This window comes from Phaseolus vulgaris, chromosome 7, assembly GCF_000499845.2.
Source record: "Phaseolus vulgaris cultivar G19833 chromosome 7, P. vulgaris v2.0, whole genome shotgun sequence".
NCBI lineage: Eukaryota > Viridiplantae > Streptophyta > Magnoliopsida > Fabales > Fabaceae > Phaseolus > Phaseolus vulgaris.
This window is the reverse complement of record NC_023753.2, coordinates 29,657,933-29,671,471: the sequence shown is the minus strand read 5'-3', so window position 1 is coordinate 29,671,471 and position 13,539 is coordinate 29,657,933. Positions and strand designations below refer to the sequence as shown.

General features: G+C 31.4%; 2 protein-coding genes across 3 annotated transcripts; one reads left to right on the top strand and one right to left on the bottom strand.

Moving 5' to 3' along the window:
- Positions 1 to 2,767: 2,767 nt before the first annotated feature.
- LOC137829790 (protein OSB1, mitochondrial-like) lies at positions 2,768 to 5,324 on the top strand. Of its 2 annotated transcripts, none has more exons than XM_068636703.1 (4): positions 2,768 to 3,305; positions 3,990 to 4,068; positions 4,147 to 4,241; positions 4,969 to 5,324. In XM_068636703.1, exons 1-4 carry the CDS (start codon positions 2,838 to 2,840, stop codon positions 5,155 to 5,157), a joined length of 831 nt encoding a protein of 276 aa, XP_068492804.1. In that variant the 5' UTR covers positions 2,768 to 2,837; the 3' UTR covers positions 5,158 to 5,324. The 2 variants fall into 2 exon arrangements, with proteins under 2 accessions (XP_068492804.1, XP_068492805.1); XM_068636704.1 differs by having other exon boundaries at positions 2,794 to 3,305; positions 3,990 to 4,072; positions 4,151 to 4,241.
- Positions 5,325 to 8,918: 3,594 nt separating this feature from the next.
- LOC137829789 (auxin-induced protein 22D) lies at positions 8,919 to 10,404 on the bottom strand. Its single transcript, XM_068636702.1, has 4 exons — positions 10,006 to 10,404; positions 9,709 to 9,914; positions 9,497 to 9,596; positions 8,919 to 9,399 (listed from the first exon to the last, which is right to left on the bottom strand). Exons 1-4 carry the CDS (start codon positions 10,215 to 10,217, stop codon positions 9,327 to 9,329), a joined length of 591 nt encoding a protein of 196 aa, XP_068492803.1. The 5' UTR covers positions 10,218 to 10,404; the 3' UTR covers positions 8,919 to 9,326.
- Between the last annotated feature and the right edge of the window lie 3,135 nt (positions 10,405 to 13,539).

Genomic DNA, 13,539 nt, shown 5'->3' with positions numbered 1-13,539 from the left:
AAAAATCTAAATTAGCCGTCTCTGAAATATTTTTATGTTCCATATTTCTTTCATTTCTTATACCATGCCTGCACTAGTGGCCGTAAGAAACTAAATAATTAGTTATATTACTTTATATAATATTACTTTTTTTCTTTTCATTATATCATAAAAAAAATTATACTTAGTCATACAAAATTATATTAAATGATATTTTCACCCTTCCATATGTCACATTTACTATGCTTCTAGTAACATGATATTTATCTTTGCTATTTTATTTAAAAATATCATACTAACTAAAATTTAAATACCAATTTTACAAAAAAATAAATAAAGTTTGAAATATAAAAGATAAATAAATTTTTATAAATAATTTTTTTATGAACTTAATATAATAACAAAGGTAATGTTTTTAAAAATATTTATTAAAAAAATAAGGAAGTTGAATATCTATTTAAAAATTAAAGAAATGTAAATATTATTTTACTTAAAAAATATAAATAATACAGATTTTAGTTTTTAAATTAGATTAATTGCGAATTATTTAGTATTATTAAAATTTTCATGTGATCAATATTTTGTTTGTCGTTTCATTCAAACATCTATAGTAAACAATATTACTTTCCCCATTTTTATTTGAACCCAATTAGTTAGTAAGCACTTTATTATCAATATCCATATTTGAGTATATTTTAATAAATTTTAATATATATTTAAATTAAAAATTATTCATAATACTTGACATAACAATGAAGTATAGAAATTTAGAGATAAATTATTATATATTTATCAAATATATATTAAAAAATTAGATATATAAATTAATAATTTTTAGTATATTATGTTTTTAGTTATTAAACTTTGTAGTAATAAATTTTTGTGTAATGTTAATTTTAATAAACTTATTAATATGAAAAACAAGCATCTATTAAATTCAATAAAAATATTGTAATTATTGACTATAACCTTTAATATTATTAATTAGGATAATTATATATCATATTCCGCAAATATAGCGTTTGATATTAATTAATAATTTGCAGCTACTTTCACTTATAATATGGCTTAAAATGATAAAATTTTAAATTATTTTTTCGTATTTTTCACTACCAAAAATTTCAATTTTTACAGATCCGTTAAATGTCTAAAACAATTATGATATTAAAAAGTTAAAAGAAATTCGAAACATTATTTTTTTATTACTTATTTTTCTTATCTTATTATTTCAAAAGATTTGGATGACACATATAGGATTTTAAGATTTAGGTAAAATTTACTAAAGTTAATTCCCTCTTCACCGTATCACTTCCGACCTGTATCTAATATCTATAAAGGAATTTGACTATTTTATTTTTAATATTTTAGATATATGTCCACAATATAAATAATGTATTTATAGATTTATTGTTCCATAACTGATAAGTGACTTCCGGATACTACCATTTGTAATCTTATCAAGACATCTAATAATGACTTTTAAACGCCGAGATTTGGAGGTCTTCTTTTACCTTCCAAATGTGAATATCTCGAATCTATACTGAATGTTTCTGAATATCTACATCCATAAGCCATTTTCATAAAATCGAAAATTACCTACACCATTGTCACTGCATCCACCACACAAAAATAAAAATGCTTACTAAAACACAACTCCACCACACTTAATAGCAATGCATCGCTCTCAACAACCACAAGAAACAACTAAATCACCACCAAAATGCCTCTACCACATCAAACGAGCTCCTTTGCTCTTTCTTTTTGAAATAAAAGTGACATCAAATTTGGAATTTTAAAAAAATTGTTGGGTGCAAGTGAAAATTGATCTGGTGTAAGAAGAAAACGTCACTTCATATAAAACATAAAAATACTTTTCTATCCTTCTTGTGTCACCCCCATATTCTAGATTATATAATCCAGAATGATATTTCAGATTATATAATCTGAAAGTTTGAATTTGAGAGTAACTTCTAGATTATGTACTCCAGACACACATTTGAAAAAAGGCTTATGGATTATATAATCCGAAAGCTAATATCATATTAGAAAAGATTTTCGGATTATGTAATTCATAAACTAATCATGCATCTGAAAAAATATTTTTGAATTATGTAATCTGGAAGCTAACTACAAATTTGGAAAATGACTTCCGAATTACGTAATCTGAAATTGTTGGAGATCCCACATTAACTAGAGATTAAGAAATTTCATAATATATAAGTGGGTGCATTTTTTAATATAGTTAAGCTTAAAAATTCACTTCTCAGTAGAAATTAATAGGGACATTTTTAGAGATATGAAAATTTATGAAAGTAAGTGAAGAACATACGAAGGTACCGGAAGAAACACTCCAAGAAGAATTATCAATTTACTAAGGCAAATTCTTCCTGCACCATATCAATTTTTTAAATTTCCAAAACTACCCTTATTCTAAATTAAAAAATCCAAAATAATAATTATAATTGAGAAATAAAAAAGTACATAGAAAAAAAATTCTAAACACAAAACTAAAAATACATTATTCTGAACACAAAACTAAAAATACATTCTGGATAAAAATTTTCAAAATTCAAAAATATGTTCCAAAAATTGAAATCCAAAATATTTCAGATAAAAGTTTCAAAAATATTCTTTCCATTTTTGTGTAAGGTTATTTTCGTCATTTAGAAGGGGTACTTTTATCATTTTCTATAACTGATTGGGTGCATGCTGGAATTGATTTGGTGGAGGGAGAAATTGCCATTTACTAAAGTTTTAAAATGGGCCGAAGCCCAATCCGTTGTGTCGGAAACTGATTACAAATTTCAACTTCCCTTATCTATCCGCGCGTGGAGTGAGCGAGCACACAGAGAACAGACATGGCGTTAGAGCGAGCAGTATCATCGTCCACCACCTCGACAAACGTGCTCGTCTTCCCCAAAACCCTCGTATCGAAACCCCACTTCTCAGTCGCTTCTTCTCCCTCGTGGAGAACGCGGCGCTGGAAAGGGTTGGGAACCTTCAAGTGCTCCATGACAGCGATGTCGTACCCTAAGCCCTCCGAGATTCCGTGGCAGAAGGAGCTCTGCAATTCCGTCAACCTCATCGGCATCGTCGCCGTACCCGTCGAAATCAAGCACCTCCCCTCTGGCAAGGTCGTCGCCTGGACCTGCCTCTCCGTCAAGAAAAGCGTCACGCAAACTTCGTTGATAAGCCTTACTTTCTGGGACGATCTCGCTCTTGTCGCTTCTCAGCATCTCCAGAAAGGTCACCAAATTCACGTTTCCGGTCGCCTCATAACCGACACCGTCGAAAGCGAGGAAGGCAAAACCAACACCTACTATAAGGTTTTTCTTAACCCCAATTGATTGGGTTTAGGGTTTAAGTTGAAGTTAGAAAAATGCTTATTTAAAAGTGTTTAATTACTAATTTTATTCATTAGTATTTATATTTAAAATTTATCTCTTTTAATCCAAAATACGTAGTATTTTTAATTTGGTTAGTCCTTAGGAGTTTAGACAGTAGGGGATAAAGTAACAATAACTAGATGGTATATAAAGGCAAAATGTATTGAAACTATACTTTGAAGTACTAAAATATATAGTTTTTAAATATAATTCACCCTAGCTAAGATTGATGCTTAGCATGAGTTTTAATAAAAAGAAATATAAGGGCTAAATTGTAACTTTGTATACTTAAGATTATGCGTAATCAAATCTTAAAGAATGTGTGTTTGGTAAGCTAGTTGAAATCATATTAGCTGGTTAAAAATTTGAAGTTTAGAAGTTATTCGTTATAAGCTAGGACGTGCTGAGGGAATTGAAAATGTTTCCTAACGTTAGTGAATGATCTTGGCGATAAATAGAAAGTGATGTAAGGGAACATGTCAAATAAACTAGTGAAGATAAAAGTGAAAATAAGCTTATTATGGTCTTTGTGAACTAGTCAAAATAACTTATTAGTTACTGTAAATTGTGGCGTTTCTTATGAAGCATTTATGACTTGATTTTGCTCATTTTGGATGTGGCCAGGTTGTTGCTCAACAGCTGAACTTTGTTGAAAGAAATCTCTCAAAGGTGCCTTTGCCGGATCTAGAGTCTGATGGCAGTGGCAAGTGTTCTGTGGAATTCATGTCATCTTGGCTCGGTTTTGTGTGTTTTTACTAAATAATTTTTGTTGTTGTTTCAGGTAGGAAAGTAATCAGTGGTTCTGGTTCTGTGGTGGAATTATGGCAGGCGTTCTTTGCTAATCCAGGGGAGTGGTGGGACAATAGGATGACAAAGGTGAATTGTTGATTCAACTTGTGAATTTAGAAAAGTTGCCTACTCGGTTGTTATGCTATCTTCTTTTGTTGTGGTATTCAGTGATTGTTTCAAAGGTTTTAAAAATTTGTCCTCAACTACTACCGGCATGAATCGTGTCTGAATCTGTCTGCATTTTTCTGCAATATCACGGTGATCTAGATTTTTTACTGAAGTTTTAAACCTTGGTTTCAAGTATTGTGTGGCTATTATTATTATTTCTGATTTGTTGTTTTGTATTTGGAGTTATTTATCTCTAAGATCAATATGACATCAACCATACCTTTTCCTAAACTTTCATCCTACAAATAATAATAAACCAGACTAATGCTTCACACATTCTGTGTTAACATGACTATAACACAATTTTTCTGTACCCGTTGGTTTGTTTGCCATGGTATAGAGCATTAGTTGCCTGCTCCTGGCATGAATGGAACAATCCGATCACAATGCATGCAGCTTGCATGATTTTCCGTCAACTATTTATGTTTATGGATCTTGATTGATCTATATTGAGGCAATAGTTAGATTATTATTCAAATAAAATAATGTGATGTTTACCTCATTTTCATTCAATGTTATTGCCGCCTCTGCCATTTTGTCTAGCAATGAATGAGAATTTCGCCCTCAAATTGCATCCATGTTCTTTTTAAAGCCCTTGTGAATTTTCTATTCCTTATATCTTCAAATATTTTTGGAAAATTTGCAGAGGAACCCAAAAGCCCCTGATTTCAAACACAAAGATACAGGGGAAGCTCTATGGATCGAAGGCAGATACACTCCGCAATGGGTCAACTCCCAACTGGAAATACTGGATGCAAGAATGGGGTCTAATGCTGGTCACAACGCTAGGATGCCTGTACATATGATGGCTGCAGATGAAATCTTGTCGTTCTAAGAGCTCATGCTAACTGTTGCCCACGTGATATTCAATTTCAACAGTGAAACTCCTTTGTACAGTTTTGCATTTTGCCCGTAATTTTAAACTCTACGTGGCGGCACTGATCATGGTTAGTCTGTCTTTGGGATCTATTTAGTTAGCAATCAATTATCTGTTTCGCATTATGCATTCCCTGTTCCTGTTCTCCAATTATAATTTATATTCTGTGTTGGAGAATGCACTAATATATGCTTCATTGATGGTAGAGAATTAAATGAATTGGACTATGATGGGATAAAATCAATTTTTTTTTGGATTTTTGTATAGAAACGGAATAAGGAAAAGAGTTTGAATGAGTTATAATTTTTTAATTATTTTCTAGGACAAGAAAATCATTAAATAAAGTATCCATTCTAATGTTTCATCTCTACATTTACTAATGGGGGAATGAAACAGTTTTCTTTCACTTAATTTCTACTCTACCACCCATTCAATCATTATCTAAAAAGTATTCTGTCTTAATGAGCCATAACAAGGTCAACATTGTAGACAAGCTTTAATCTTGTTCAGATAAAGTGACATATTCGACACATGACACAGCATTCTACTATGGATATAAAGGAATCAGCAATGAAAAAATATGCTTGATCTTCAAGCCTGGACTTGAAAAACAGCCGGCAAAGACGTTTTTATCCAAATCATATTTTGGTGTTTGGAAGTAAGTCAGTACAACATGATTTGGTTCGACTTGATCAAATGAAAACTGGTTCATCTTAAAATGGAATCGAGTTTGAAAAGAACCATTTATTACAGCTCAATCTTGATTTGATCCAAGAACAATTCAATTTAACTTATTAGTTTGAATTTCAGAAACCAATAAAAAATATATAGATTTAACATATTTGTTATTATTATTATTATTATATAGTTTAATTAGCAGGTTAATTATTATACAATTCTAAGCAGAAGGCTCAAGTAAAGGGCTGTCTAGAGGAAATAGTTTGCAAGAAAAGTTTTAAAGATGATTGAGAAAATAAAATGATGATAATGACATTGATTTTAGGGGTGGCAGAGGGTAAAATAGAAAGAATGAAGTGAAAGAAATGAATGGTGTATGAACTGTAGGTACATTGGAGTGTACAAGGTATATTGAAGCGACTGAAATTGAAGGTTGGAGAGTAGGTATGCAGATGACAAGGTGTAGATAGACCAGACCAAGTCCTAAGAAGATGATTGGTCTTAACTGAATTTACAAAACAGTACTCAATTTTGATGATTAGATTAAAGCGAAATTGATGGTGGGATGTGTAGACAGTGATTAGACAGAAAGTTTAGACGATTCCGCACTTGTAGTTATGTTTTCTCATTCGGTGATGTTGATTACTCATGGAATTTAACAACAAAAACAAACCACGGGACTCATTTTTTATAAACCAACACAATTATTCAGAAACCAAAAACAGTTCTTTTTAGGCAAAGTTGTGTTTTGCTTCTCCAAATTTTCGACAGCTAATTGTTTCTATTTTTAATTCTAGGGATAAATTTTGTATTCCACCGTATACAAAGGAAGAGAAATACTGTAAATTTAAAGACAAAATTCTGATTATAGCTTTTTTAGATCACTCTAAAATAAATAGATTTTAAGTGTATCTCAAATTTAACTAATAAAATTCACAAGATTAATGTGATATCTCCGACCATCACTACAGTTTTCCTCCCAAAATATATAAAATGTTTTCTACAGAAAACACAATTGGTGGCAATGTTAGGAGAAGGGTTTGGAACATTTTAGCATTTCTGTTGTGATCATGATTATTTGGCGAGAAGGCTTTCTAATAATTATGAAGCAGAAGAAATTAAGACGTGTATGAGAAGAGAAAGTGACAAATTTCTAAGCATATATATATTATTGGTGAATGTAGCTGATACATGTCAGTGTATTGGAATTGTGAAGGTAATCGATGAGTGACAGTTAGGCATGGGAAGCACTCTGAATTTGTGCACAGTGCACACACCAGCTAAGATGGTTGATGAAATTAAATCAAGAGTCTACGTCATGGAAGTGGCAAAAATGGAAGAATCCTATGGCACCACACAAGCAATAAAAGCAAGTTTATCTGATAAGGGTTTCTTTCTGTGTCTTGTTTGCTTTTAGCTTGACGAGCTTATGACGTAACCATGGTAGCCAAGTAGCTCCTGTTAATATTGCACTGGCATGGACACTGCCCCCACCACAAACAACTCACTCACTTTTGGACTTTTCATCAATTATCTCATATCACCTACACACCCAAACTACATATATATCATCATGTCTATAAAGAATTTTTCCTTTCTTTGTCTCCCCAACTTTTCATTTACCACTTCACTTCTGCAATATTGCTTCTCACACACTGTAAAATGATCACTGAGTTCTAAATTCTCATTCAAAATGTACTTGTAATGCTAATTACTTGCTAAAAACTATTGTCAGTCTGATATTACAATGCTGGTTTTTTCCCCTTAAGTAAAAATGGAAAGATTACTGTTTTTTGTTAAGAAAATTTGAATTATAAAGTCCCGAATTCACTTGAAAAGAAAGATTTACTTATAAGTTTGAAAATGTAGTATTAACTCTAAATAATCTAAAGTTTAAGACTAAGGATTCGAACTTCCTACTTTTGAATTACAGATATGAGGCAAAATTAGCACATAATCAACCACTGAAAATAAAATTTATTTTTCATGTATATCTTAAAGATGATAAGAGTATATAATGCTTAGAAATTTAAGTGTAAGTTGGAAATGTGATATTAAATAGAAATATTTATGTATAAAGATTATTTTATTTCAGTTGATTTTTTACACAGTTTTATAAATGTATATCTAAGAAAATAATAATTTATATTATGGAACATGCACAGGTAACTGTAGTAATTAAAACATCACAAAAAAAAAAATATATATATATATATATATATATATATATATATATTACTATTTCATTACTAGCTAATAGTAAAACTCCTGTATAAAGAAAGTATATTTCTACTCACTGTTAATGTTTTCTTTCTGGAGTAGAAGACATTTGATTTTGCAGTGTATTTAAATGTTTCACTTTATCAAAAGTTGTGTGAAAAGTGAAGTAGAAGCTCTGAAATTGAGTGCACATCAATGATTCCCTGAAACAAAGTATATGAATCCATGTAGTAATTGTGTTTGGAAAGGTTACCCTACCGACAGGTTCCCCATACTAATTATTTGTGAAATAAAGCTTTGCGTAGATATCTTCATTTTAAAGAACAATATATTCATCTCATCATGGCTCAGCAACCTTTTGCATTGCCATCATAATAATAATTTAAGCTTTTTTACGCATTAAAACCCTTGTATGGATAATCATTCAGATGTTTATTACAGAACTCTTAACCTTATCCATCCTCAAAATTCTTCAAATCTCACAAAACTTAAAATACTGTAAATGAACTTAAAAATTTGGTTGAAAAATTTACAAGGAAGTTTTTAAACTAATATAAGCAGACAAGGCATGAATTCCTACTTCGTTCTTCTGAAATAAAGGGCCTAAAGTGGAATTAAAAAATGGATACTTGCTTTGCTTATATTTTAAATGAGTTAATATATGAAAAGTATTTTAATTTTAATAAAGGGTTATTACAGCTGTGCTTTTTCTCCTCACCCCTTATTTGACTTTATAAGAAGTGAATTCTGAATTATCCTTCTTAGGAGACAATCAAGTAAAATTTGCCATCGAGAAGAAAGATAAATTAGATGAAACAAAATGCAAAAGGGGAAGAAATTCCACCTTCGTATATATAATAATTGTACTTAAACAAACAGAAGGAAAAATTATATATGTATTGATGTCCTCTATACAATTAAATAGCATTTGCTTTGCTTTTATTCTCTTCTCATTTAATCACTGTTTTCCATTCGGGTTATGGCTATGAGAATTTGGAACAGTGTAGTTTAATTAAGCAGGTATAAAAGTCACAGTTTTGAAATAAACAAATAAAGCAAATTTGTGTATGTGCATCTCTGCTTTGAATCAGCCAAATATGACCATTCACAGAGGCCATTGCATGCTTGCATAATCCAAACAGAAGAAGTTCCCTTGGATCAAGTCACTTTATCTTGCTTTACTCCATGTTTTGGCTATGGATGTGCATGGTCCTGATTTGTTTTTTGGGTCAAAAACAACCCAACCCCTGTGCTTCTGATCCCTTCATAATTCTCAACCTCTTGCAGGATGAAACGAACATGCTGCAATAATACCAAAACACACAACCATATAAGAAGGATGTAAACAAACAACAAAGAGTTACTACTTCAAAGAGCAGATTCAGGAGATGAAACTTACTGCCATGGCACGTCTCCAACCAGCATCCAGTCACCATCTTTGTCTTCATAAGTAGGAGCGTGTTCAGATCCATTGTACCCTTCCCTTTCTGAATATTCTCCTGGATCACAACAAGTACCATTTTATTCCTCTTTTCTATATATACATAAGCCAGACAAATCTTATAACCAGCCAAAAAAGAAAGATAGTTTTAATCTTGTTAGGGTTCTTACCAAATATGCACTTGAACATATTTTCCAAGGCCTTGAGAAGTTGAGGGTAGCTTTGGTAAACCCTGAGATCTATCTTCCTCAAATAAGGTGCACCCGCCATGCTAACTTTCACGTACATCCCATTCCCTTCACTTTGTTCTTCTTTCTTTTGCTGTAGACTATTCTTCCTGTAAGATCGAATCGGTGGCCATCCCACTACTTGTGCCCTACATCCCAATATTTTCATTATTCATTAATCTAAACATTTCCTTCACCAGAAATTAACACAAAACAAAAACTATATAGTACATCACTTACTTTGCAGGTGGCACAACGTTGTCTTGGTGATCACTTGTGACATCAGAAACATTGCTTATGCACTCTTCTTCACTTGCTTCAGGTGAAGATCTTTTGTTGGTTCTAGCAGCAATAGCACGTTTCTCAGGCTCATCGGTACCGGGCAACCCCAGTCTCAGCTCTGTGGCCTCCAGATTAAGCTCCTTTTCATAGCTTCCCAGTGAATTCTCCATTTCTTGATGTATAAGCTAGCTGATTACAATATAAGATAACAAGAACAGTTGCAAATAAAATCCAAAACTCTGTTGAATCTGGTTTCTTGAGAGAGAGGGAGAGAGAGAAGGAGATGTTCTCAATGAGATGCAAGTTGTGGTGGAAGGGTAGTGGGTGAGATCATTAATTTTATAGCAACATTAGTGTGGGACAATATCTAGGTGACTTATTCTCATATGGTGCATGAATTTTGGACAGAATGATGAAGAGAGAAGCGAGGGTCGGGTGTGGACACGCGCTTGTTAATGACGAATGGGAGGAGGGGAGAGTGGGGCCCGGAGCACACGGTTGAAGGAGCGCGTGAGGTGGGGTTGGAAAGGAGAGATATGATTGGCGGTGACAGGAGGGACATGAAAGAACAGGTGTGTGAGGGTGAGAGGGGGACAAGGGGGGAACAGGCAGGGGCACTAGTACTCTACAGCGGGGACCACGGTGGGGCTGGCGTGATTGGGACACTCGGATGTGAGGAGCGAATCCTGGAGCGTTGGATCACGAGGCGTTGCTACACGTTATAATGATAGGGGTCCCACGTGGGTGTCCTTCATTGGATGCTCATAACCATGTGACTGCATCCTATTATTATTATGGGGGAGAAAAGAAAAGGCCGTTGGAATTTTGTGACGGGATTCAATTGAAATCCCGTGGGCACTGGATGCACTGCATCTCATCACTCACCCACCTCTTTAATTTATACCTTCTTCCCTTCTTAGCTTCTAAGTAACAACATACTCATACCCTTTACCATTTCCTCTTCTCATTCACCTTTTTTCTTTTTTCTGCTACTTCTTCTCATCTAATTTTTTTTACTTTTTAATTTAGTTAGGATCAATTTATTATAATAAATATTAAATTAAGTTTTTGTTTAGTTTCAAACCTTAAATCATTTTTATGTTTGTAGTATGAAAATGATTAAAATATGTGTAATTGATTCAATTTGATGTTTTATTTCATCAACTTATAGGAAGTAGTTATACTAAGCATCGGCCTACAATCAAAATAATAACGAGTTTTGAAAAAAAAATAACAATCTTTAAAAAAAAACTAAGAATTATTTGACATACAGAATGACTCATTCTCGTTTCAATTATTTTTCTATTATAGGTACTTATATGATTTAAAATTTGAAACAAAAACAAAATTCAATTTCATAGTAAAAAAAATAACATATTTAACTCATTCAATTAGTATTAAATAAAAAATTGTTATTACCAAAATCTAGAAAACTTTTATATATCTAAGCTTTGTTGTTTGTGTTTTTAGTGTTGAAATGTCATCTTTTCAATTGTTTTATAGTTAATCCTATCAATCCATTTCTTGTTTGTCTCAATCCATATGAATTGTTTTCCACCAAAAAGATGTGTACAAGGTTTACTTTTTGCCCTATGAAAACACGGAGTACAACTAAGGTTACAAACTACATCATGTTATAGTGTTAGGGTTGTTCCTTTTGGTAATTAAGTTGTCCCACATTTTCTTTCTCTTTTTCCATATCATAGGAAGCATAAACATTGGTAACATTATCCTCCTAACTACTTTTTATTATGTTCTTTCAATTCCCACAAATTTCTCACCTTTCTAAAATGCATAAGATTCCCCAACGACATATTATTTGTCGATTTCATACATCAAAATAACTTTTTTATCACCCTAAAGCAACAAGCTTTCTCTTAATTTCTTAAAAATATAAATGTTCAATTCCTTGATTTCTCACCAAACTTAAACTCTCTTTCATTTCAACTTCCCAAATCCTCTTTGAAAAAAAAAATCTATGTAAACCACATTATTATCTTTCTTCTTCTCACTTTTCCAATTTTCTAATAATATCCTAAATTCCTCACCAAATTGCATAACTTTTGATTCTCTTACATAATTTTTTATTCTCTTCCACATCATTAATGTGATTCAAAATCCTATCATAAAAACATTTTTCAAATATTTTAAATTGATTAATACCACTACAAGAAAACATTAAATATTAGTCAACCAACTTGTTTTTGACTAAGTCAACTCTAATGCAACACACAAAATTAACTTCAAAAAACATAAAATTATTTTATTTTTTTAATTAAATAAATATTGGTGTTAGTGAAAAATTAACACTAGTCTTATTTAATCATATCAGCATTGACTAAATCTACACTAACTAAAAAAGTATTAAAAATAAATATTGTTATATTAGTGGTGGTTAAACCTACACTGACTACAAATAATATTTGAAATAAATAAGGTTAGTCTTGGTCTAGCGAAAATTAATTTTATTTATTTATAATATATTTATTTATTTAAGTTAGCGTCAGTTTAGCCTATGCTAATTTATATACTATGAATTTGTGCATTTTTGAGAGAACGAATAAGAACTATTGATTATTTTTAATCTAAAGACTTAGATTTAAAGATGATTAACCTCCTCACTTACAATTTTCCTCTTTTACTTTATATATAACATTCTCACACTCACAAATCTCCTCACACCTATCTCTTTCACCCACATTCATCTCCTTCATTCACAATCATGACTTTCATCCACGCTCATTCCCTTCATTCACGTTCATCTTCATTTACATACATTTCCTTCATCCATACTCTTCTCCTGATTCTTTCATTCACATTCATCTACTTCAACATTCATCTTTCATCAATACCCATCTCTTTCATCAATATTTATCTCCTTCATCTATTACAATTTTTTTATTATTTTGTTTAAAATTAAGTGTTTTATAAGATTTTTTTGTACATTAACGTCGACCAAATCGATGCAATTTAAATTAATATTAAAAGTAGATTTTATTTAACATTGACTTAACCAATACTATAAATTTTAAAATAAAAAATATTAGTGTTGGCTTGGTCGACGCTAAAATTCTACCTTGCATAAGTTTTATGCTAGTTTAGCTCACGTTAGTTGCGTCTTCTGAACTAGTCAATGTTAAACCATTAACTTTCATATCTTTAGCGTCCATATGCCCTGGTACGTTAAGTCGACGCTTTTCCTCTTTTATGTCAATCTTTGACCCATACATCATTTCTCTTAATTGAAGTGTGTAGAATGTGAATGTTATATACAACATATTTTATACAAAACTATGTAAATTAGTTGCACTAGAATTTTTATATAATTCGATTCAAAATTAAGGTTTGCTCCAATTATTATTTTTAAATTTCTCACGAGACGTTTAGATCAAATTTTATAAGAATTTGATCAAGATTTACTTTTTATTTTCTTTGAAGAAAGTCATTCTATCTTTAATTTTATTAAAATACGTTAATAGAAGGTGAACGATG

Coding starts and splice junctions, on each gene's coding strand:
- LOC137829790 (XM_068636703.1), top strand. CDS start 2,838: ATGGCGTTAGAGCGAGCAGTATCATCGTCCACCACCTCGACAAACGTG. Junction 4,069..4,146: donor TCTAGAGTCTGATGGCAGTG/GCAAGTGTTCTG, acceptor TTGTTGTTTCAG/GTAGGAAAGTAATCAGTGGT. Junction 4,242..4,968: donor GGGACAATAGGATGACAAAG/GTGAATTGTTGA, acceptor GAAAATTTGCAG/AGGAACCCAAAAGCCCCTGA.
- LOC137829789 (XM_068636702.1), bottom strand. CDS start 10,217: ATGGAGAATTCACTGGGAAGCTATGAAAAGGAGCTTAATCTGGAGGCC. Junction 9,597..9,708: donor TATGTTCAAGTGCATATTTG/GTAAGAACCCTA, acceptor GTTGTGATCCAG/GAGAATATTCAGAAAGGGAA. Junction 9,400..9,496: donor GTTGGAGACGTGCCATGGCA/GTAAGTTTCATC, acceptor GTATTATTGCAG/CATGTTCGTTTCATCCTGCA.